Source organism: Brassica napus, chromosome C9 (assembly GCF_020379485.1).
Source record: "Brassica napus cultivar Da-Ae chromosome C9, Da-Ae, whole genome shotgun sequence".
NCBI lineage: Eukaryota > Viridiplantae > Streptophyta > Magnoliopsida > Brassicales > Brassicaceae > Brassica > Brassica napus.
This window is the reverse complement of record NC_063452.1, coordinates 3,653,835-3,680,353: the sequence shown is the minus strand read 5'-3', so window position 1 is coordinate 3,680,353 and position 26,519 is coordinate 3,653,835. Positions and strand designations below refer to the sequence as shown.

General features: G+C 35.1%; 3 protein-coding genes and 1 long non-coding RNA gene across 4 annotated transcripts; 1 reads left to right on the top strand and 3 right to left on the bottom strand.

Annotated features, from left to right (window-relative positions):
• Positions 1–554: 554 nt before the first annotated feature.
• Positions 555–4,189, bottom strand: LOC106440368 (probable glycosyltransferase At5g03795). Its single transcript, XM_013882013.2, has 5 exons — positions 3,926–4,189; positions 2,742–3,426; positions 2,534–2,664; positions 1,868–2,216; positions 555–1,315 (listed from the first exon to the last, which is right to left on the bottom strand). Exons 2-5 carry the CDS (start codon positions 3,420–3,422, stop codon positions 647–649), a joined length of 1,830 nt encoding a protein of 609 aa, XP_013737467.2. The 5' UTR covers positions 3,423–3,426; positions 3,926–4,189; the 3' UTR covers positions 555–646.
• Positions 4,190–9,002: 4,813 nt separating this feature from the next.
• LOC106440367 lies at positions 9,003–11,188 on the top strand. The gene is made up of 2 exons (XR_001287667.3): positions 9,003–9,302; positions 9,420–11,188. It is a non-coding gene; the product is annotated as an uncharacterized LOC106440367 (long non-coding RNA).
• Positions 11,189–11,784: 596 nt separating this feature from the next.
• LOC106444459 (GATA transcription factor 12) lies at positions 11,785–13,501 on the bottom strand. The gene is made up of 2 exons (XM_013885929.3): positions 12,885–13,501; positions 11,785–12,639 (listed from the first exon to the last, which is right to left on the bottom strand). Exons 1-2 carry the CDS (start codon positions 13,125–13,127, stop codon positions 11,920–11,922), a joined length of 963 nt encoding a protein of 320 aa, XP_013741383.1. The 5' UTR covers positions 13,128–13,501; the 3' UTR covers positions 11,785–11,919.
• Positions 13,502–19,707: 6,206 nt separating this feature from the next.
• Positions 19,708–20,424, bottom strand: BNAC09G03890D. The gene has a single exon (XM_013885928.3). The coding sequence runs from the start codon at positions 20,318–20,320 to the stop codon at positions 19,790–19,792; it is 531 nt and encodes a 176-aa protein (XP_013741382.1). The 5' UTR covers positions 20,321–20,424; the 3' UTR covers positions 19,708–19,789.
• Between the last annotated feature and the right edge of the window lie 6,095 nt (positions 20,425–26,519).

Sequence of the window (26,519 nt, the reverse complement as noted above, 5' to 3'; positions counted from 1 at the left end):
TGTGCGTGAATTTTAAAATATCTATTAGGCAATCTAAAGTTTTAACCCATGTAAATTATTTAATATTTATCCTAAACTTCTTATCCTAGTTGTTCTCAAAAATATACTTCTTATCTTAGTTCCGTCGACTTCTTTGTTCCATGCTGCGTTGTGTACAGATATAAAAATACATTTCTATGTATATGTTTGGTGAAAAGTTAAAAACACTGAAAGTTGAAATGATAAGGTTTATGTAAGAGACAGACAAAACATATGACAAAGAAAAATGTCTCTAGTCACGTCAAACACCACCATCTGCATTTATTGCCCTTTTTCCCTGTATAATTTTTCCCAAAAGGGTTATAACTTATAACTTACCATTCATAAAAAGAAGATAAGCTTTAGGAAGATAACTCCAGAAAAATTACAGAGACTGAGATTGGTTTTCTGATCATGGCAGTTTCAGTTCACATGCGACTCTGCTTGGCTCGTGAATGTAATAAACAATAAAATGTATCACTAATTATTCACACCGGTTCAATCTACTCAATCACAGCCGGTCTAACCCGGATTCACATGTCAATGGATTTTTTTATTATTTAAAACCCCTATTGGATTTATCCTGTGAAAAAATGTATAAATGAATTGTTTGTTTGATAAAGAACTTCTAAACCGAAATTTGGAAAACTCGGTTAAACCAAACCGAATGAAGAATCATGTGAAACATATCATACTTCTCAGGCTTCACATGCCACAAAAAATGCTTCTGCACTCTCTTTACTCTCATCTGCAATTGCTTGTACCTACGTTCCGATATAGACATCAAAATCTTCTTCAAGTTGGGTATATCTTTCTCCAACACAAAAACCGCAAACGACTCCCAGTTCAAAGCCTCGAAAAAAGGTGGCACAAAGTTATCAGATATGATGACTGGAACACAATCATAGAAAATAGCCTCCACCACCCTAGGGCTGTTCACTTCATACCCTTTAGCGCAAATGCAGTACTTGCTCCTCTTCATGAACTGAAGATAGTTCTTGTTTCCTTTAGACCTCGGAAGCTTCCCGAATATTTTCAGGTCAGGATCTTTGTTGTTACCCCAGTAAGAGAGTAGTATTGGCCTAACGTACCCGTGATCGGGTTGACCAGCAAAGAAAGCTAGTGTTGGCCTTTTGGACGCAGACTTGCCACCGATGTTACTTAGTGGTTTCTTGGGATCTCTAACGTATGTCTCGGGTAGAGATGTGTCCTTTCCAAAGACAAAGCCTTCTTTAACATCCGAGTTACACAACGCCCTTATAGTCTTGGAAAAATGCTTCCGTGTCTCCGATGGAGCCTGAAAATGTAACAAAACGACATACATTTATTAGTAAATGATCTCAATGATCCAACCGTTATAACCTCACATAGACGAAATGTCACAAAACACCATATAATATTCTAAAAAATGATCTCAAATCTCACATATTTACAATGCCACAAAAATGTTACAAACATGCATTCGTCAGAAAAATGATCTCAATGATCCAACCTTCATAACTTCACATAGAAAAATGTCACAAAATACCATATATTAATCTGAAAAATGATCTCAAAGCTCACGTATTTACAATTCCATAGCATAATGTCACAAGACATACATTTATCAGACAATGATCTCAGTGATCCAGCCTTTATAACCTCAGATAGATAAAATGTCACAAAAGACCATATACCAATCTGTTTCTCGGTGTTCAAAACTCACATATTTACAGCTTATATAGAGTAATGTAACGAAAAAAAAACGTTACGTTTTCAGAAAATGGTCTCAAAGATTGCATCTACATAACTCAATAGATATATATCAGAAATGTCTGAAAACATTCTCATGTCAAGGAGGAGACGTTACCCAGTCATGGCAGGCGGCAAGGAAATGATCAGCTCCAGAAGTTCGGTTCCAAAAAGGATATTTTATGGAAATGAAGTCAATATAGTCTTTTAGATACTTAATGAGATTGCGGTGACTATGAGAATTCTTTACATATAGAGTCTCCTCGAGCATCTGGGAACTGAATGGTAAGTAGAAAAGATGAGCCTTTGTAGCGTCCTTTGTGACATATTTGTTGTTGGATTCAATAAGTTTCATGAACCAGCCTTCGGATGAATATATCCCTCCGAGTCTTGGAGTGTGCATTATAGGTTTATCTCCTTCTTTGTATACATAAACCTTCAACATCTCCTCCATCATCTCATAGCTCCTGTTGAATTCAATATAAGCCCAAGTCGGTATCAGTATATGAGCTTTGGTGCAACTTGGAGAATACTCCCTCCGTTTCGAATTAGATGTCGTTTTAGAGCAAAATTTTCGTTTCAAAATAAGTGTCGTTTTATGATTTCAATGCAAAATTTATTGATTGTTTATTCTAATCTATTTTTCTATTAGTTGAAATCTGGTTAGGTGTATTGATAATGATGTTTTTATCTAGTAAATAGATAAATTTAAATGTTTTATTAATCTGGGTGTCGAAGTCTAGCACGACAAGTTTCATTGAGGGAGTATAACATAACCACTCACCGTTTGAAGATGGAAACATTGTGATAAAGAGGTGCATAGAGGAGAGGATCTTTGTCATCAATTGGTGCATTCTCAATCTCATGTTTTGCTTGTAAAAGCTCTAGGTCAGGTTTAGTAACCCATTTTGGTTTCTGAAGATAAAAAAACATGTTATAATACTAATGCTACATCTTAAGTAAGAAAGTATCATAACAAGATCATGGTGTACCTTCGCAAGACGATTATGAGAAATACGGTTTCGACGCAGCTGCTTGCTCATCTCATATATGGACATCACTCCTGAATCAGTCGTTTTTGCGTTCTCCTTTATGTCAGGTACAAATCTCACAACAGGAGAAGCATCACCAACATCTTCTTTAGTTGAATTCTTGTCATGTACTTTGCTAGTTGTAGGTAGTGTAGCGTTTTGCTTTAAAGGAGACTGGTTTAAACCAGGTAAAGCAGCTGGGACCTTCGCACTAGCCACATTTACTGTTGCGTTATCCTTAACCGGAGACGGTTTTAAACCAGGTAACGCAGCTGGTGCCTCCACACTAGCGACAGGGGCGGTTGCGGTTGCGTTTTCCTTGACCGGAGACGAATTTGAAGTAGGTAATGAAGGCTGGAATGCAGCTTCTTTGTCAGAATCATCCACCAAAGTAGCATTGTTTTGGGAGAAGCTCGGTACCATTGCTGGAGTCAAGTTATCATTATGATGCTTACGGTCTCCTATAAGTGAAGTTGAGTTTCTTGAAACGGGCATCTTGGTGGAAGAGAAGAGAGAGGAGATAGAGTATGGTAGCTCGACGTATTGGAAGGTGACAATGAGTGCAAATGTGAGTCCCAATAGCCATAGAAGCCGTCTGCTTTCTACCTTCCACAGCCATGGAAATACATAACTCATCTTCATGGCCCTGTTATTTAATTTACCAGTCACACTCAAAAGTTTTAATACTTATGATAAATGAGTCATAAGAATCAATCTAATATGGTCAATGCATGAAACCGGTTTTGACTCAATTCAGTTGGAAACTTGAAGCAATTTACCTAGCAATGTCAAAGTCTTGTCACTCAAAAGTATTAATCTCTAAGAATTAATAATATGATTTTTGATTCTAATATGGTCAACGTATTGACCATTTAGCGGATGTGATTTAAGAAGAAAATAAAATAAAATTGTAAATTTCAGAGCTCAAAAGACGCAATTTACTGAGGAAAAAACTAGTAACTTTAGTGCATGTAATAATTTCCGCTGAACTATCATCCGAATCATTACATTGGCTTTCCATCTCTTTAGAAAACATCAATGCATGCAATATGATAAAGAAGATACATATTGTTATCAAATAACCTTATGCTCTGCCTCACCATGAACATATATATACATAATACACAGAGAGAGAGAGAGAGAACCTGAACAGCTGACAAAGTTGAGAAGTCGATAGGAAGTCAAAAAGAATATCAAGAGAGGCATATGGAGTTCTGATGATTGAGTTTGATCGCCTTCTGGTCACAAACGAGGACGAAAGAGATGGAAAAAGAAAGTATCACGAGAAAATTGATTCTTGTCGGATTTTCTTCCTTACGTGTCTGTGTAACTGTCCTGGTTCGCTGTTTACGAGAAACCCAATAAGATCATTTGGAATCAAGAACCCATTATTAGAGAACAAGGATTAAAAGAGGGTATTTTTGGAATTTTGTAGGAGGAATATGAACCCAATCAAACCCAAAAAAGAAAAAAAAAATCTCCTAAACAGTCGTATATAAAATTCAAGTGACACGGTATCTATGCTAGCATTCGTCCAGTAAGCCAGTAACCGATATGTGTGAAAAATTGGCCGAATTAAATCGAAGCAAACCAAACCGAACGAATTGGACCAAAGCATTGCATGTATTTTTTTTAGTTATTCTCGTATCATGTGTGATTGGTGACCAAGTGAATGAAAATGAACATTCAATTTCTTATGGTTCCCAAATAAATACACAATTCATAAGGAATTAATTTTCTTTTATATTGCTTATCATTCTTGTTTTGTAGAGAACAACAAAGCAAAATTATGGAAGCACCGTATCCTAGTGGTTAAGGTTTAAAGGCTAATACATCCAGGTCTCGGGTGTAAATCCCAGACTATGCAATTTCTTGCACATTGCGCATTATAGGAGATCCAGGTTTCAATTCCCGGAGAAAGCGATTTATTAAACAATTATGAAGACTATAGAAGAAAGGCTTACAATGGATCTTCAACATGGTGCAAGTAAAATTCGGTCAGACGTAGATCTTCGTAGGACGGCTCAGGTGATGCAGTTAAGCGTAGATCCTCATAAGACATGTAGTATTGTCGGTTGTCGAATCTTCTATGTAATCTTTCTCATAATTGTAATATATCATAATAAATCAGCGTTAAAAAAAACAAAGCAAAATTATTTCTCATTATTTATGAGGAGGAACAATCATTCCCACTCATTTTTTAGTTTTATTTCTCTTCATTTTTTTTTATTTGTTCATAATGTTCGTCGAATGGTCACCGGTCACACCAGAGTGTAGGCCTGGGCATTCGGGTCGTCGGATCAGGTTCAGATCAGGTCCTTTCGGGTCCGGCTCTTTCGGGTCTAAGAGTTTGGGACCCGATAGGGTAATTTCAAATTCTCGGTTCCGGGTCGGTTCGGATCGTGCCGGGTCCGGGTCGGGTCGGGTCTTCGATAGTTAGACCCATTCGGGTAACTAGAATTTATCGGTTCAGATTCGGTTCAGTTTCAGGTCGAGTTCGGTTCGGGTTCGATTTAAAAAAGACCTAAAAATACAAAAAAATATCTGAAAATATTTATATATCCGAAAATATTCGAAATTTTATTCAAAATTTGTGTTTTTATTATATTAAAATGTGTATATATACTTATTAAACTATGCGAGATACAACAACAATTTGTTGTCTCCTAGTGGTTGACCCCCATGTTCTCTATACGAATAACCCGTCTTCGATTCCTCCTTGATGCATTTTATTTAATTTACATTATTAATTCGGGTACCCATCGAATTTCGGGTTTGGGTCGGGTCGGGTCCAAGACCCGCGGGTCTTCTGCAACAAGATCCGTTAGGGTAATTTGATCTGGTCGGGTCTTCGAGTCCGGTAAAATGTCGAGGCCTACCAGAGTGATATAAAAGTTTCCTTAACGTCACCGTACTATTATCGAGAGCGAATGAGCGAGACACATGCATTGAAATCGTTGACATATTAATAACCTTTGCAGGGACAATGTGACACCACTTAGGTTGCTTGCATGTCGCGGCAGCAATTAAATATTTGACATTCAACTATTTTATCGAGATATGGAAATCGTAAACTTATTGTTTCGTAACTGAAAACAATAAATTTTTTTTTTTTTGGTAAACTGAAAACAATAAATTTTGCAAAACCAATTAATAATGTTACTCTAAAATAGAGTAGAGTTTCTCTCCAATAGATTACTCTATATTTGATTCTAAAAAAAATATTCTTAAATATATATATATATTTTAAAAAATTTATAACTAATATCTTTTACTTACAAAATTTACAAATTGTTTCTTTATATTTTATTTTTCACAAAATTTTCATAAATTATATATTTATATCAGACATTCATTATATTAAAACTTACATTACATCTGATCTATTAAAACTGAAGTACATTTTGTACTTAGTCCTAAGTTTTCTACAAAAATTATCTTTTCATACCACTTTAATTAAAACTATGTGGTCTTAAATACATTCGATTATATAAGTTTTTAATCATGTTCCAAATCGAGTCAGTTTCGAAACCCATATTTCGGGTGTTTGGTTAGAAATAGAAGTTTGTTTGGGCTTTTAAATAAGAGTCTATTATGGTTTAATCCAAATGGTTTAGGGATTTTATCGTTTAGCCGATTTTGGATATCAATATATTTAATGTGAGTACAAAACCAAATCAATCAAATTTATTTCCTTCCTAAAACTCGACATCAATCAAAAACCATTCATAATTCTACGCAAAACAATTAACTGTTTTTGAATATTATAACTAAATATTATTTTTATAAAAATCAAAACAACATTCCTAATTTAATGTGACTACAAAATCGAACCAATCACACTTATTTCCTTCCTAAAACTCGACATCAATAAAAAAAATCTTAGAATTGATATTGCTCTACACGAATAAATTATTTCATTTCATAATTATACGCACACTCCTTTTAAACAGAGAAGAGGTTGAAGACAACAGAGATAAGCTCTATTCATAATGAAATGAAAACCTTTTTTTTTTGTTGACAAAAAGTTTGTTTGTTTCCTGGAAAAAGAAAACAAAATTTAATGGGCTAATGACGAAAACATTAATAATACCATGACCCAAATTAAAATTTGTTTTTCTCATGAATTACTATGGCCCAACTTACAATGGCTACTTAATTCAAAGTTTTTGAATGATTGTAATTAATTTTTCTGTGATTTTTAGTAAGTTTTTTTTTGCTAAATGATTTTTATTAAGTTGTTGTACGAATATATATGTACATGTTAATTATTTATATTCCAAATTTTTATAAAGTACAAATAAATTCATATACACAACCAAGGAACTGAATAATCTAAACAATAAATTATAACATATAAACAATAAGAATCTTGTTGTCAAAAAAAAATAAAAATAAGAATGTTTATGTGTAAACATGCCAAATTTAAACAAATATGTAATATGTAATTCTTATATATCTATAAAATTTAAATGTTTAAAAATACTTCTTTTATAAAATAAAAAGACACATATAAATATAACTCCAATTATTTATAGATGTGGGATTTTATATATGATATCACTGTCCGTCGTAAAACTGATTGTTATTACAATTTTTTTTAGAATAAAATCGTATGGAATTACTTATTTCTATATATTTCAATTTTTTTTTAATTATCAAATACTTGTGCGGTTGCGCGAGACAACCTCAAATTGGGTTTGGTAAATAAAATTACCAAAAATCTGTACTTATTTTTGAATGTTTTTGTTACTTTTTCAGTTATTTTTTTTGTTACGGTCTAAATAATGTATTTGTTAAAAAAACTATAAATTATAACTTTACATCTAATTTGAAACACAATATTTATCGTATAATTTAATAAAACACATACAGTTATACTTAATACTCTAATATTTTACACTTTAGAGTATTAATTTACCAAGTCAAATCAATAAAAGAAGAATACAACTGCATAGTTTATAAATGGAATCAGTAACATGAATGTTTATACAAGTGAAAAACATATACTTACGAAAAACAAACATTCGCGCGGGTGCGCGGACCAAAAGCTAGTTTTACTAATAACATAATTCGTTTTAACTTAAACATATCCATTAGTATATCTTTCCCACAAGTGATCAATTAACGAATTTCAGAGTGTGAAATGAATTTTTTTATCTTTAATTTTTTTTAAATCGACCAAAAAAATTCTTCAAATCGAATATTATCATTCTTTCATGTCTGAATATGTGGAGGTGGAACTTCTCTTCCCACTTTAGTTGGTGCGCTAAAATCACATTCATCCTCGTATCATGTTGCATATAATTATACATGTAGTCCATATGCATTGGTCACCAATACATTTTTATATATTTTCGTTACATACATGCATAAAAAAATATTTAGTTTGTGACTTAAATTCTGCGTAAGATCCAGATGTTCGTGAATATTTGAAAAAGAATTTTACAAACAAAAAAAGACGTGGTCAACAACATAAACAAGAAGCTACTCCTTCATTTACCTCATTTGGACAATATTTTAACAATCTTTCTCGATCTAGAAGCAATTTACCAAAAAATTAAGTCATTATTATTTATGGTTTTAATTTTATTTTGAGTTACTTATTTTTAATTTTTAGTATTTGTTTTTTTTTGCTAATCTTAAAAAAACATTTAATTTTAGTGATTTTTTTCTTTGGATAATAATAATAAATTTTAAATGTTTATATATATTGTGCTATACATAATTATGTGTTGTTTGCATAATTAAGTTAAATAAATAGTTACAAAATAAAAAAAAATTGAAAAACAAAAGGAATAAAGTATAAATAAAAAAGTTTCACTCTATAATAGAATAAGAAATATAGTTACTCCAAATATAGAGTAAAAATAGAGTTGGACTATTTTAGAGTGGGATATAGAGTGAAGTTGGAGAATGTTTTACTCTATAATAGAGTTTAGTATAGAAAATAGAGCGCGGTTGGAGATACCCTAGATGAACTTTGCATATGAGAATGGCAGACATAGTTCCCCGAACAATATTGAGCACATATCTATTAATAATATTGAAATTGTATACTATTTTACTATTTTAGTAAAGACAAAGATAAAGCTTAAGTCATGACTAAGAGCATGTTTATTGGGTACCTTAAGTATGGTTCTTAGGATAATTATGAATTAAAAAAAAAAGCTAATTATCTAAGGGACGGCTCCTAATTAAGGCATGGAAGAAACGTCTCTTTTTAAACACGTGTAGCTAGGGTATTGGTTTTGTGATAATGAGAGGAGAAGAAAAATCGAAGTCGACGAACGGTGAAGGATGAAATCACGCAATCGATGTATGCTTTTGGGGAGCAAGACGTAGAAGAACGGAAGACCGACGAGTCCGGTCAGGGAAAGAGATGTCTCCAGTGAAGCCATGGCCGCCGCCGTCAAACGATGCGATGAGGAGGAAATCGAGGAGGATTTCATGGCGGTTGTGGGTCACCGACAACCTCACCGGCCTAAGAAACGGCCAAGGACCGTTCAGAAGAAACTCCATGTAAAGTCTTGGACTTTTGCAAATTTTGATGAAAGCGTTTGATTCGGTTTCTCGATTGATCTGATCTGATTGAAATTTTGTTTCTTTGTTTGTTTGCTTGTTTTCCGGTGGCTACAGAGCTTGCATCCTGCGTTTTCTCGTCTTCATAGAGCACATGTTCAAGGTGCAGAGTTCTAAAAAATTTCAGAAAAACTGGAGAAGGGACCTCTAGAGCAATGGAACCACACTTACCACGAAGTTTCAAGGTTTCTAGAGCAATGGAGCCACACTTACCACGCCTACTACCTTGTTTCCATTGTGGTTGATAGAGAGATAGCTCTGGAGCAGAGGGTTGTACGGAGACGACCTAGAAAAGAGTCTGCGACAAAAGCAGAAAGGAGCGGAAGCAACGACGCCGTTACATACCTAAGATCACGATTCACAATATTCTGCACAAACCCACAAACCAAAACTTCTAATTTTATGATTCTCTGTAAAACTCACAAACCATGGCTTGATGATTATAAGGTGGAAGAAACCAAGGTATGATTATCATGATCCTCACCATCATCAAGGATTTGTTGTTATGCTTTGAAAGAGTTCTGAAGATCTTTGCTAAATTTTTCTTCACTGGCTGTTCAGTAGGTTAGGTGCAGTGCTTGTAGTCTTGTTGTTATGTTGTGTACGACGGGATATATTTATGATGAAGTGTAGAGTCACATGCTTGTAGTCTTGTTGTGAACATGTTGTGTTGTATCACGGGATGTATTTGTGATGAAGTGTTAAGTCACAAAATCTTTATAAATAATGTGTTCAAAACATTGTTTTCAATCACAAACCACAATCTGAAACATTTCTTTCATCACAAACTCTTGTTCTCTTTCATGTTCTTCCCTTTATTTATCAATCACAATCAACAATCTTAAATATTTCTTTCATAACATTTTTTTCAAGAACCCTTACCTTAAGAAACTACCATTGGATGACTAAAATTAGTTGTTTCTTAACATAATCTCTTAACTTAATTTTAATATTTAAATATTGACTAAGAACCCATTTAAAGATTACCCCCAATAAACATACTGTAAGTCCAAAAAGAATAGCTAAAACGAACATTCTCTCTGGTTGCTTCCGTCGCTTCTCCGTTTAGCCGACTCCGGCTGCTCACTTAGAGCCGGAGTCGGAATCTGTCTCTCTTTGTCTTCCATGCTCTCTTTTTTGGATCTTATTCTCTCAACGGATTTGACTTCCTTCTAGATTTCAATCTAGCGTTTTGTCATTTCCGGAGAGAATAAGAGAGTTTGCCGAGCATCTGATGCATGCATTAACTAGTCAACTTTGCTTTCACCTTCTCTTCACTCAGATCCGCTTTTGTTTCGAATCCAGTAACTGATCGAAGAACATGCATGACTGATTTCAAAGCCCTTTGGTTCATCTCAGTATCGATCTTCTTCTTTCTCGGTCCTTCGAGAGTGTTTGAATCTGGTGATGTTATGTTTCGCTCTTTGTCATTAATCAATAGATCTGATCGAGATCTTCCTCTATTCAAGCTTCTTTCTGGTTTCTCAAGTCGATTTCTTACCGTCATAGCCGTCTCCGGTTGAAGACTTCCAATCATGAAGTGATTATGTCTTACTGGTGTTTGAAGCTTTGTTCTTAAATTGTTTGGGCTATTCACTATAGGATGATTCACAAGTCGTGGGTTTGGCCAAGATTGCTTCTACGATTTGTCTTTGTTCAAAGGTGTTTTGTCGATGTCTCTTGCATGTTTGTTTCTTTGAAGTTTCTGGATTTCATTTGATCTGTTTTTAGGTTGTACTAGTTATGACAGTGACAAAAAAAAAGGTTGTACTAGTTATGGAGTTTGTTTATGTCTTTCATGTACACTCCCATCTGTGGGCTTAATTTTCCAGGGATTTTGTGTTGTCCGCTGGACGTTCTTTCTCCGGATTGTTCATCGCCGGGCTATTGTAATCTTTTACATGTTTTAATAGAACTATCAGTATTTAAAAAAAAAAAAGATAAAGCTTAAGGTTTATGATAAATAATTATGCTTGTAAAGAGAATAGACCAAGCCAATTGAATAAGAACTTTTGCAAGCTCAGGAACGGAATTTATACGAATTGGTTGGGGCATTCTTGATTGGTTTATGAAATGCTCGAAAGTTTAGAGACGTATCAAGACTCGTATTATATATGTGATTTTTCAATCAACAAAAAGTTGTCATTTTCGTAGTATCGAGAAAAGATTTGATATCAGGGTATAAATGATCATTGCTCCATTAGTTAACAGTACATGTGTGCTTTGACGATGCCATATGCTAATGTATCGTAATATGTCTTGCAGAGTTGGTCTAAAAACTCTAGAATCATGGAACAAAAAAAGGAATTAGATAGTGTCTATCTTAGTAAAGCATATATCTATAATCTTCTCTCAAAGTAAGAGCATGTGAAAAGATAATTTTACATGCTGTAGATCTAACATTGATGATTAATCCATGATATAGAGATCAAAATAAACTAAATTAATGACAGTAAAAGTAGGTTTAACTAAAATTAATTAATTCATGTCATAAGAAAGCAACAAAATATTCTAACAAATTTCAAAACATATTGGAAACAAAAATTAAAGGAATCAATCAGACAACGTTATGGTGGATCAAGTAATCATCACCGTCCGATGAAACGTCGAGAATCATGGCAGTATCATTACCATGATGGTTATGGTGGGACTTGGTCATCTCCTTCTGTCGCCGGAGCTCCATAACTTTCCGATGAGAATTGGAATGTTTTGACAGCACGAACGTCGGACTCGCCACCGGCCGGTACTCCGGTACAAGACGTCCCGATTTGTACCTCACGCCGCAAGCGTTGCACAGAGTCTTCGGACCCATTGGACCCGTCCGCCACTGCGGCGTCTTGTCGGTGGCGCAGTGGAGACACCGACGCTCATCTTCACCGGAGTCCGTCGAGGAATCTTTCTTCCGCCGGGACGCGTCGACGGCTAGCTTTTTCCAGAGTTGAGCCGTGAGCGTCGGCGAGGACGGCGGAGACAGGTAGAGGCTGGAGATAATGGTTTCTCCGGTGAACGGGTTGTCGTAAAAGGCTTCCTTGGGAAGCTCTCGTGAGGCCCAGTTGCATGCTGCGGCGCGTGAGCGTTTGCTCCTGGCTTTGGCCGGCACAGAGACGTCAGTGGTGAAAACCGGACTGCTGCTTTTCAGGTTTTTCGGGCCGGGTTCGGATTTTGAATCGGGTCGGGACTTGTAACCGGGTATTAGCTGGAGCTTTTGAACATGTTCGGTCGAGAACGAGTCCTCCACGAAGTTCGACAACCACTCTAGCTCAGCTAACTCATCACTCTGTGTTCCAACGAAATAATCAAAACATGTTTTCAAAATAATTAAATATCGACTAACGAAACAATAAAACTTTCTTTAAATTACTTCGAAACTATCTAATCACAATTACGAATCATATATTTTATTTCGTTTTTAACAACTTCATATATTTTATTTCCTAAACTTACATAATCACCAAACAAACAAATATACTTTTAATTCCCTAAATATTCAAACGTATATGAAACTGATTTTAATTAACATACCGGTACGCAGAGGTCGCCGGAGAAGCTGGTTCCGTCTTGAACGTCACCGTGGAAAGTGGGAAGACCGGTGTTGGAGAAGGAGGAGGAGTTAGAGCTGTCGGCTACGGCGGTGGTTGTGTCGGCGCCATCGGAATCAGCAATGACATCGTTCTCCTCGTCTTCATCGTTAGGGAAATCGACCAAGAGGTCATCGACGGAGAAATGGTCCGCTGTGTGAAAGAATTCATGAGCTTCTTCTTCCATGAAGTTAAAAGGTTTAAAGGGTTGTTACGGTGAGCTCTCGCCGGAGCTATTTTAGAGAGACAGAAGAGAGGAGAGAGTGGAGTGATGGGAACCGTGAGTTTTAAAAGGAGTTAAGTTAGAGAAATGGCTTTCTATGGGAAGAAAAACTTTTAATTTTTTTTGTTATATCTTTCTTAAAGTATTTCATTTTTATTGCGTTTGAAGGGGACAAAAGATACATGTAAATCGGAAGGTTTGACGAGGTATATATAGCTAATTAATCTTCACAAAAACATATACATCTAAAACAGTCCCCATACATGAAGAAAGAAATATAAGTACTTGAAACAAAAAGCATATACAACGAGTCAATGGGCACAATGGCCATCGAAAAATGTTACTTCCTCCGTTCTTTAATAATAGACTTTTTAAAAAAAAGATTGTTTCAGAAAAATATATTTTTTGTGTTTTCTATGAAAAAATGGTAAACTTCAAAAAAATTAATTGACTTTATTGGATTACTATTGGTTAAAAGTTATTGAAAATTGAAAATTACAAAAAACGATATATTTATTATGGTATTTTAATATGTTTTGTTAACGTCTGTGAAAATTCTATATTTTAGTAACAGAGGGCGCAGATGCATCGCATGCAGCAATACTCTCTCGTAGTGAGAGCCTCGTCCATAAACAGTCTGCACTCAAATTAGGTATTCTAAGGTATCTTTCTCCTAGTAAAATTAAATTAATTATATGTCGATATCATTAGTGTTAGTTAGAGATAAATTTTGCTTATTTATGTAATGAATAAACGTGTTTAAGTCTTAACTAACCGCCTCCAAAGTCACAAACCACCTTTACAAATGCTTACAATCAAAGCGTTAGTGTTTTGAGAGAAGAGAATCACTTAAGTTTCCGTAGCTTTACATGAGTGTCTGCTTACTTCAGGCACGTGTATAGAGAAGACCCTAGTCCCATGGGAACCAGCTTTTAATTTTACGCCAACTCCTACACGAGCTTCGTTCGAGACAAAGGATTGGACTAGGTTTATGTTTCTACTTTCTTCTACAGTATAGTTCTTCTTTATTTTTATTTTTGATAAAAAAATTGTTTTCGCCTCTTTGTCGGGAATCCAATCATTGTAAATAGTCCTTCTCAGCGTGAATCGGGTGACAGAAGTTACAGCCTAACCCCTTTACCACTGGGCCAATTCGACGTTGGTAACTTCTTCTGTATTTTACATCAGTGATCGCTTGAAACAGACTCTTGCATCATTCAATTATTATATAATTGATCTTATCTTCCTATATCTAGTAATATAATTGATCTTATCTTCCTATATCTAGTGAGTTATGTTTACGGATCCTGAGAAGTGATAAGTGCGTGCGAGTGGCAAAAGTAGTGACTTAGAGGGCCTTACATATCCAGGGTTGGATTTTATATTTTTGGGAACAATAAACATTTATTAAAACTCATGGTGCAACAAGATATAAAATTGTTTGGGCTGTGACGACGAACCCCATCATGGCTTATGCTTCTTTGAAAGTAAGCAAAGTTCAAAGCTTAAAGCCTAGAGAACCGCGAGCTGTTTGTAACGTGTAAAAACAACGTGGCGTCCGATTTGCTTTCAACTTTATTTTATTTTGCTAATTAAGGTGATGGTTAGACGACTTCAAGACATAGTTATATCATCTATTCACTACGAAAAAACACAAGTTTAGTGATGAAATTTAACGAGGAAAACTAATCCTCGTAAATTTACGTCGACTTTATGTGAAATTTGCAAGAAAATATAAAATCAACGTTATTTCCTCGTAAAATAACGACTAAATCATTTCGTCATAAAGTCGATGTAATGTCACGTGGCTTTTACGAGGAAATACGCTTTTCTCGTAAACTCGACGTAAATGTAAAGTGTACTTTACGAGAAAATATTTTACGTCCACTTAGCGAGGAAATTTTGAATCTACCAACTTTGTAGTCGTAACACGTTTTGAATCCACCAACTTTGTAGGTCACCACATCACAGATGTATTTCACACGAGGCTATATTTTTCACACATATGAGAATGGTAGACAGCGGACGACCAGTAACTATGGAATATGTGTGAAAGGGGGAACATATTTCTACGGGATCTTGACGGAGATTATTGAAGTCGAATTCTCAGGGATATTAAAGTTGAAATGCGTCCTCTTCAAATGTGAATGGTTCGACCCCATCGTCAACAGAGGTGTTCGGTTTAACAAATTCGGTGTAGTTGATGTCAATGGTGGACGAAGGTACAAAAATTTTTTTTTTTGCCATACATAAGCAAAATAAATTAATTTCTACGTTTTCTTTAGTTTTGCAGGTACAAAAAATTCGAGCGTTTCATCTTAGCTTCACAAGCAGACCAAGTTAGCTTCCTTCCATACCCTCGGATGAGAGAATCGGGAATAAATTGGTTAGCCGTGATCAAAGTTACACCTCGAGGACGAATCATCAGTGGAGAAGAACCACCATTGCAAGAAGAACAGATAAATGAAGTGGAGGAACCTGAACAAGAAATTGATGACATCCTTCTCATTGATCCGCATAATCATGAGTACGAAGTTCTTACCGACGATGCCACAGACGAAGCTGTTGAAGACAAGTTTAATGAAAATGATGATGTTTCTAGTGATGACGAGAATGTCGATGTATCCGATTGATGTATTTGTTTTTAATAAGATTGATTTTCAGACTTAATGCATGTGATTTGATGGATTTAATCATGAAAAACTATTTATATAATTTGATTTTGTGTAAGGTAATGGGAGTTTGAATTAGAAATAAGAGATTGAGATTATAAGTTAAGGAATTGTGGTTTTATAATTTGGGGTTTGGAATGGAAAGAATGGATTGAGGTTAAAGGGAAGATGGGTTTGGGGTTTGGAATATATGAAGTAGAAGATAAGGAAGATGGGGTTTGGGGTTTCAGATTTTAGGGATTTAAACATAATCCTCGTAATTTCCTCGTAAAATAATGAGGAAATAACGACGAAATTAAAAAATAAAGAACGCGAGAGTCGTTAATTCCACGTAAGCCGTATTCGTCGTAAAAAACTCGTAATAAGAAAACGCGGGCCTCGCTCATTCCTCGTAAATAAAAAAGCGGGCCTCTCTATTTCCTCTCTAATTTGATTAGTTTAGGGTAGATTAGGTGGTTAGTGTAGGAAATTTAGATACTGGAATCTATTTCCTCTCTTAGCGACCAATTAGGGACTACAGTTGTAATATTTGAAAAAAAAAGAAGAAAAATACTGGAATCACTGGTGGGAAGAAACAAGGCGAGACCTACGTAAGTCTAGCCTTGTCTCCGCCCGCATGTGTTCCAGTATCTTTCTTCTCCTTTTTTTTTCAAATATTTCTAATTTGAGAAGCAAACTGGTGAGTAATTATCTCTGATTTGAGAAGCAAATTGGTGTGTTTATCTTTGATTTGAGAAGCAAACTGGTGAGTATTTATAGGAAATTTCGAAAGGTTTTACGACCAATTAGCTTCGTCTCATTCCTCGTAAATAAAAAAGCGGGCCTCGCTAATTCCTCGTAAATGAACGAGGACGTTACGAGGAAACCAAACACGGACCTCGCGAGTTCTTCGTTAAAGGGAAGATGGGTTTGGGGTTTGGAATATTTGAAGTAGAAGATAAGGAAGATGGGGTTCGGGATTTCGGATTTTAGGGATTTAAACATTATCCTCGTAATTTCCTCATAAAACAACGAAGAAATAACGATGAAATTAAAAAATAAAGAACGCGGGACTCGTTAATTCCACGTAAGCAGAAATCGTCGTAAAGACCTCGTAACCGGAAAACGCGGGCCTTGCTATTTCCTCGTAAAATAAAAAAAAAACGGCCCTTGCTATTTCCTCGTAATTTAATGTGGGCTTTACGAGAAAACAAAACGCGGACCTTTGTAATTCCTTGTAAATTTACGAGAAAATTACGAGGATATCTAATTTCTTATATATACTCGCGAGCGCTCACACTTTCAATTCGTCTCAACTTCCTCTCCATTTCCTCTCTATTTCGTAGCAATGGTAACTCTCTCTAATTCCTCTCTAATTTGATTAGTTTAGGATAGATTAGGTGGTTAGTGTAGGGAATTTAGATAGGTTTACGAATTTTATGTTAATTAATGTTGATTAGGTGGTTAATGTAGGGAATTTAGCTAGATTTATAGAAATTGTTAATTATAGAATTTGTTAATACTGTTGATGTTAACTTCAAAGATTAAATTTTTTTGCAGGGCCTTCGAAAGAACATGCTTACTCCCCATTACAGAGAGTTGTTCGGTGAGCCTGGTAGTCGTTTAGGCCCGCCTTCTTTGGCTCCCGGTTATTCTTCAGCTCCCGGTTCTTCCGGTCCGGAACATGCGACAACAACATCCCATTCCAGGCGAGCCATCCGGCACACATAACGAGGCGGATGGTGCGAGGAGGAGTGAAGAATTCTATCAAGCGATGAACGACCCTTAGTTCGTTTTTTTGGTTGTTGTATTATAAATTCAAAACTTCTTTATATATAAAATATTTTCGTATTGATTTTTATTTTAAATTATAATTTTATTAATAAATTAAATAATTTTAATTATTTTTTAATTATATTTTTAAATTCTGTAAAATAAAAAACGAAGTAAAATTGTAGCTAAATTACGACTTATTTACGTGGAAAGTTTACGAGAAAATGACGAGGAAGTTTAAACGAGTATTTTACGAGGAAATATTTTCGAGGTATTTACGTGTATTTTACGAGGAAATACTTTCGAGATATTTACGTATAATTTACAAGGAACACCTTTCGAGGTATTTACGAGGAAATATAGCGACCTCCTTACGTGGAATGATTACGTGGTCTCTACGACGAAATGATGTACTTCGTCTTTACGACGAAATGTTTTCCTCGCTAAGTTAAGACGAATTGGCGAGGAAATATGCGTTACGACGAACGAGTAACGAGGAAACGTGTTTTCTAGCTAATTTCTCGTAAAGCCTCTTTTACGACAAACTCACGAGGAATACCGCCGTCGTTAATCTCATGTTTTCTTGTAGTGATTTGAATTCCAGTGGAACGGTTTCATCATTGGATCATAATTAGCTTACTTCAATTAATGTATATCTCAGCTAAATTCTAGAGCAGAAGTGTTATTTAGTTAGGCTTATGTTATCATCCAAACAATTATAGAGTTGGTCAACCAAAGCCGTGAGGAGAAATGCCTTAGGGCATTTAGTATCTATATTATTAAAAGAGAAGTATCCATTAAAAAATACTCCTAAATTTTTTAATTTATTTACACTTTCATGCCACTGAGAATTAAATTAAACTATATATTTTAATGCTTGTCTTTTCCAGTTAAATTAATGAGTTTTTTTTAATCAAATTTAAACTTAATATCATTAAATGAACCTACCTATTTTAATGCTTGTCTTTTCCAGTTAAATTAAATAGTTTTTCTTAATCAAATTTAAACTTAATATCATTAAATGAACCTAAAAATACATCATATATTTAATGTAGCTTATTACGGACGAGTACGGCGCAATAATGAACTTGAATTTTATTTTTTATGAATACTTGAATCACTTGACATATGTAATATTTAAAATATATTAACTACAATATAACAAATGCATATAACCTACCTACCAATATTCAAACCACCTATAGTTTTCGTTTTCTTTATAGGATGTATCAACCAACCAATCATCCTATTGATTTTCTAAGCTTTATAAAAAACAAATCAATAAATACAAACTCAAAATCCAATCTCTTATATTAATCAAAACAGAATATCTTCAATGTCGTATCTTTAATGTACCTATTAAATATAGAAACTATAACCATAATTACACTAATTATAAGATTAGATTTGATTCCAACCAATTGATCTACTACTTCAGTAATTGATTTGCTTGTAGAAGAGGAAACAATAAATTTAAAATTTGTAAGAATATAAAGATATAGAGATTCCAATCAATTGTCTATATTTGCGTATGATTTTCGCATAATAAGCTTCAAATTGAACATTGAAATAGATAGAGATTTATTTTAATCTTTTACCGACACAGAACTTAAACAAAACGAATAGTTAAAAGTAATTTATTTTTGTTACACTTCCCGAAAAAAACGGTTACACCATGGGCTTTCATAATATGACCTTTTAACATATTAACGTTATGGACATTTAATAATTATCTTGACGAAAAATAAAAACTATAAATAATTTATTATTAATAAAATTATGAAATTATTTACAATTTGATGACTAATTCATCGCCCTTTTTTATATGTTAAATTTTTCATAGAATTTTGAAAATCATTGTAGTTTCTTTAAACATGTACAACTAATTTATAATCTATTATGCCATACTAAGTCATAATATAATATTTCTTCATATTTCTTCATAATTTATAATCTATTATGCCATACTAAGTCATAATATAATATTTCTTCATACTAAGTCATAATATAATATTTCTTCATATTTTAAGTCATTGTAGTTTCTTTAAACATGTACAACTAATTTATAATCTATAATTTGATGACTAATTCATCGCCCTCTCTACATGTAGCTTTATATCTTTATATGAACATATTAATATATAAGTAAATGGTTTTGCAAAGAAACAAACATAAAAGAAAACGTAAATACACATTTATATACTAGTTATTAACAAATGTACGATCTTTTAGCTCCTTAGCCAAAGCAGGCATGCAGCTAGAGCTCCTAGCGAGACCACCTTTTTCAGACTTGGTGGCTCTGACCATCTTGTTAGACCTCTTCTTCAGAATTTCCTTAACCGCTTCTGCCTGGTACAACGCAGGATAACTCCGGCCTAGCCTATTAAACCGGGCACATGCGCTCATGTGTGCATGTACTGCCTCCTCTCGCCGTTTCTCCACCACTAATTCACTGCTGTTCATCTTCTCCATCTCTTGCTCCACCGCTTCTGCGCACAACCCGCAAATCAGCTTCCCTGAGAATTTTGAACGCACACCGTTTATATACTCCGGCGTGCACTCTTCAGACATGCCGCAACACTCACACTTTGCATCTTCTACTTCGGATATCGCCGATAAGGACAACAAAGTTGTAGTGGTTGCAGTTGGCGTTGGCGTTGGTTCTTTGGTTAGAGTGTTGTCTATGGATATTTGGTGTGATATATCCGAGCAAGTCCGTTTAAGGGGAGCCATGAGAAGAATTGATCTTTTGATGTTTTCTTTTCCTTTTTTTTTTGTTGTGTATAACAGTCACTTATATCTATATTTTATGTTAGTTACTCGTTATCTTAATGCGTATTTACTATTTATAGTGTTAAGAGAATGGTCTCGAGTGTTCTGTTTCCCTGTCTACTTTTGTGTGTTCGTCTGCCAATAAAAGCATGAACTTTTTTTTTGTCACAAAAGCATGAACAATTTAGCTTTTATTTAATGAGATTAAAAAGGACCAACCTCACATGTATACCTTGAACAACACGGTAAAGCCACCATAATTTTCCCCTTTTTGTCAGTGGGAAAATGAAGTTTGTTAATATTGATAAGAGAGTGGTAGTAACCTTTCTTTTGTTCATCCTCTAAAGGCTCCAACTGGAAGGTACTTGTGAATGTGATGTAACAATGGGATAAATTAAATGAGATAATGGTTTTTTTTTCCTTCAAAATACTGGTATTAGAAAATAAGATGTATATAATTAAGTACAGAAGAAAATGGTAGTTGTTCAAATATAATTTTTATTTATTAGTATTATATAGATATTACAAATGTATACAACACTGAAATAGTTTTTATTGGATTACAACAATAAATAATATATATCACTGTTATATATATATATATATTATTTTTTGGTGTAATATCACTATTATATATGTTATTAGTCAGAAGTCAGAACTCAGAACTCAAAAGTATGTATACAAAAAAAAAAAAATATTTACATTTGGATTATTTCATTTTTGTAATAAAACGAAGCAACCAGAGAAGAGCTAAAAATCATTAAATATCTCTCTCCTTTAATTGAATCAAAAAGAGAAACAAGTTGCGCAGTTCCTACGTTGCACGAAAGCTTCATCGGACGTCCGCTTCCCGCTTCGGAATCGGAATCGGAATCGGAACCTTGTGGAAGCTTGCGGAATCTCGCTTCCAAAACGTTTCTAAAATATTCTCTTTAAAAACCTGTTGGAAGCTTACGATTCCGTTTTGGAATCACCCTTCCGTTTTTGAAAAAAAATGCAATGTATATCAATAAAATAGAAAACCATAGTTTTAATCTATATAAAATAAAAAAAATAATAGTAATGAATATTGAGTTATAAATATACAAATATTAAAATAATACTATAAATTATCTTTATGCATTGAGATTTTTTTATTAAAGATATAGCACATATTGAAATATATTGTGTTAATTATTTATGAAGTATTAAAAATAATTAATATAATATTTTTTGTAAACTTAATTTATGTGTATTTTACAGTTTTAATATAAAATCATTTCAAAATTATTATAAATGAATAAATGCTTTATTTCAAATTTAAATCATATAATTTTTAGTCCTAATTTTTTTTTAAAATTATATATATATATATATATATATTTATATATTTATATATGGATATACGCTTCCAACACGTACCCGCTTCCAACACGTACCCGCTTCCAACACGTACCCGCTTCCTAATATTTTAAAAAATCTCGCTTCTGCGCTTTCTTACGCTTCCTTACGCTTCCGCTTCCACGTACCCGCTTCCGTTTCCATGTAACATAGTTGCGCACACATATTCATTGACATTTAAACGACGAGATATATTTTTTGGTAAAAACGACGAGATATATATTAGAGCATGATTATTGGGGGGTTCTTAGAATGAGGTTCTTAGCGGAATATAAGAACCCGTCTCTTAACTTTTAACTAAAAAAGTTAAGAACCGGCTCTTAAAACTCTTATTTAAGAACCGGTTCTTAGCTTTTTTAGTTAAAAGTTAGAGACGGGTTCTTATATTCTACTAAGAACTTCATCCTAAGAACTCCCAGTAATCATGGTCTTAAGGACATAGGAGTATATATGGAAAGGGTTCTAATGTAAATAATATTAACCTATATTAGCATCCTACGCTACCTATATATTGTAATGTGTTTACCTCTAATAAGAACACATTCTACATTCTGTAATATATACTTGAAGAAAGAAAATATTTGTTCTTTCCCACAACCTATTTTCAGAAAAATCCAGCTGAATGCATGCTATATTTTTCATAACGATATCACGCAGGATGATGATCCTCTTTTTTTGTTTCTTTAATTTATAATTTTTTTTTTTTTGGTAAAAATGTAAAGATATTATTACCAATTTTAAGATTTTGACAGAACTACAATGGCAACAAGAAGCAGAGTAAAGAAAAAAATTATAAACAATAACTCGATCTAATCTAGAAGGGACCGACACAACAAGCAAAACCACAATTCGGAGGCCTCAACCAATCCGCACTTACAACTTGCCGTAAATGGAAGAGCCACAATTACTACGAGAGACAGAACCCGGTAATTTTGGCCTCCCCGATGATCTGCTCTTTATGATCTGACTCGTCGAAGAACAGCTCGTTGCAGACGTCCTGAGTATCCACCAACATAAACAGATAGACTCACCAGAGGTCAAGCACACCCACATCGACCAGACTGGGCGTTATTGAAAGGAAAAAACCTACGAGGATCGCCACTCGGCAAGAATAGTACCAAAAGACAAAGAGATCAGCACCACCATGGAATGTGTACATGAGGCAGCCCAAATCAAACCTCTGAAGCAGACCTGCTCCATACGCGCCGCCACTAAGAAAGAGAGTCGTGGTTGACAAGACCAACTTCTAACCTCCTCACGCGCACCCACAACAGAGAACCCGCAGGGGATCTTTTGGGCCAGACTTGTCGTATCCCCAAAAAGAGCTATCCCTGATTATTCAACTATACACAAAGAGCCGGCTTAATCTGACAGATGTTTTCGCCGAGAGTGGAAGGTACCTGCAAGGAAAAGAAGAGGTCCCAATCTATCGAAGAAAGCATCTCGACACTGGGATGAGAGGGACCAGACGCGCTGCCACAACAGAGAACCAAAGCGTCGATGACTCCCGAAGCTTCAAGAACCCCACACACGTTCTATCCCTAAGAACTAGGGACAAATTCTCTTCGAGAACCCACAAGACTTCCGGTGCCAATCGGAGACTATTACAATGACGAACTGTACCAAACCTTACAACCAGAGAGCTCGAAACCAGTTGAAAGGGCACCACCAGCTTGAACCATTTGAGACAAAGACGAAAGAACGAAGAAACCATCAGAAGGGCCGACGCCTGAGCACCAGACATCTCCACGCGCCGGCAAACCAACTTCAAGTTTCACGCGCCGCCGAAACCCACCTTCTGACAACGCCAGAAGCTTTGCAGCCGTCGCACGTCCTTAGTAAAAACTAAAGTCCGCCTTGAGAGAAGATAGAAGCAACTCCGACACCAAGACGTTGAGGCAGACGGAGAGAAAACAACATCTACCACACCACATCACCTAGACTTGACGAGCAGATCCGAGATGAGAGAGGCCAAGACTCTCAAATGCGCCACTAGATCCGGGACTAGATAAATCAAAAGAAATAGATCTGAAAATTTTCAACTCATCTAGCCCCACCGTAAAAACCGACCACCGTTCCTTAAAAGCCACACCGTCCGCGCCTTTACACCAGAGAGAACAGCCTCGCCAAGGTACGTCGCCGGCGTCCCAGATCTGAAACCCTAACTCAACCGAAGACTCGAGGGCAACTGCAAGGCGGAGAGTGGACAGAGGAAGGAAACAATGGTAAAAAAGCAAAGGAAGAAGGGATAAGAAGCGACCGCCGGCGGCGGCACAGAGGCCAACACCACCGTCGGAGGAGAGAAGCAGCGACTTTTAGGAGGTAGAAAGAGGTTAGAGAAAAAAGATTTTAGAGCTAATTTATAATTTCTGTACATACATATATTAACACTCTAAAAAAGTTTATTACAATGGATACATTTGTTGATATGCATGGCCAGCATGTCAATTGGGTTAAGTCAGACCAAAATCTGTAAAACATTTGAAGAGTTCTTTTGAATATTAGTTGTTTTCAAATCTTTGTATAAGTCCACCTGTCGACAAAAAAAAGTCCACCTTATCTAAGATTTTGTTTTTTTTTGTTTAAAAAAAAACTGCTCATCTTTTAAAACTCTTTAAATCGATACATTTTAAAACTCTTTGAAAACAATTCCTATATTTCTCGGGCCTTGGTCTTGGTTTGATATGTCTGGTGCCCTTCGTGTTCGTGATGACGTGCTTCTATCTAGGGGTGTCAATTGGTTGGGCCACCTCTCGGGCCTTGGTCTTGGTTTGATATGTCTGGTGCCCTTCGTGTCCGTGATGACGTGCTTCTATCTAGGGGTGTCAATTGGTTGGGCCACCCATGGGTTCACCCATTCAAAACAAACATGGGTGGGTGATGGTCATACCCAAATAACTTATGGTCTAACTGGGCTAAAGACCCATTTTGCCCATGGGCTAACTGGTCCAAACCAAATGGGTGTTGGGTTGGCCCAAAACACTTAATTTCTAGGGTTTAGTCAATTTGGGGAAAAATCATTCCGCGATTCTTTTCGACTTTTCTTCTTGATCGGTCTCTGCTTTTCGATTCATCTGGCAAAATCGCGATGAGAATCGATCTCTGCCTCTCGATTTGTCTTCTCCGGCTTTGATTCTCTTAATTTCTCCATTCTCTACTTCTTCTTCTCGCGATTTCAGGTATGCTTCATGATTCGATCATCCATCTCGTTTCTGTGTTGTGGGTTTTAGGCTTTTAGCTTCGATTCATCTTGGTTTATCTCTTCTACGTTATGTGTTGTGGGTTTTGTATCTCGTGCTGTTTAGCTTCGATCTCGGTTGTGAAGAGTTTTTATATGATTGTGCAAAGTTTATTTGTACTCTTGCATTGAGATTTGATAGATTGGGTTATTCTGTGTGCAGTGACTGCTACGATCAGTTGCTCAAACACTGGCCAAACGTTTATTTGGCTCTTGAAAACAACCTCGAAATCGTTCATGTAAGTACAGGTTCACGCTTCATCTTATTGGCATTTGTATTATCTTCTTAGGTTTCTCAAGTGATGTAGTATGTGGTGACATCACTCGCATATTATTGTATCATTAAAAGAATATCTAGTCTAGTATATAATGATGGTATCATTACGATTTGGTGTGCATGCCAGAGTTTAAAGGAAACGAATTCTATTTGTTCCTGCAGGTTGTGAATAAGATTGATCTTCCAGGCGCTGAGCCAGAGCCCAAAGCAAGTTCTCAGGGAGATTGAGGAGGTTAGTGATTCTCTTATAGCCTATTTTAGAGTTTAGAGTTTTCACTAGATGGTTATGATTCTCTGTCCTTTTACAAGTGTTGTGACTTGAACTGTACCATTGTGATCAAAATAGAAAAAAACTAAGCATTAGGAACAAAAGTCAGAGAAGAATTGGTTATGCTATAGATTAAATAAGAAAGCTTTGGTGATCTTTGTCATGTTCTCTGGTAGATTTAATATGTATTTGGTTGTGTGTATTTGCTAAAGCCGAGCTTTATTTTTCTTGTCCACTAAATTAGTCAATTGTATTTAGTACATTTACTGACTTTACTGCATATTACATTTATTGACTTTTACTGCATATTGCTCTACAAATTTTCAGAAAGCTTTTGTTAATTCATTAGGCTCCTGCTCTTGTTTTCTAGTTCCACAAATGGCAAACGTTTCTAAAATTATTTAATCTAAGGTTCACTTAATTCACATATCTGAATTCCGTAATGGATATAATCTGAATAGATTATCATTATGTGAAACAGAACAACATAGAGTTTTGTTGTATACTCATGAGGTCTCTCTGAGTTTCTTTCTTATAGTCATAACTGAGTACATGTAAACTTTTATACGTTAGTTTTATTCTCTTAACTGAGTAATTTTTTAGATTGTTTGGATTCAGAAACACAGTTTGCTAATATTATTTCTCTTTTTTTGTTTGTTGTTGCAGGCTGCCAATAAGAGACAAAGTCACAAAGCTGAAACAAAGTGAATTCATAAACAATGTTGTTAAAAACTTAAGTCTTTTGAGATTGTTTTAGATTTTCAGATTTTTCAATGTTGTTTAAAGTTTCAAAATTTAACTACACAATTTTGGATATTTCTATCATATTTTGATATTGTTTAAAATTTAAAGAGAACTTAAATTGAATTTAAACAGATTTGGGCAGGTGTTCAGAAAAAAAAATCAGATTAGGACCAATACTTAAATTTCTTATAAATGGACGGGCTTGACTGTACAGTTGGGTGATGAGTGTTATTGGATATGTGTGTTGTTGGAT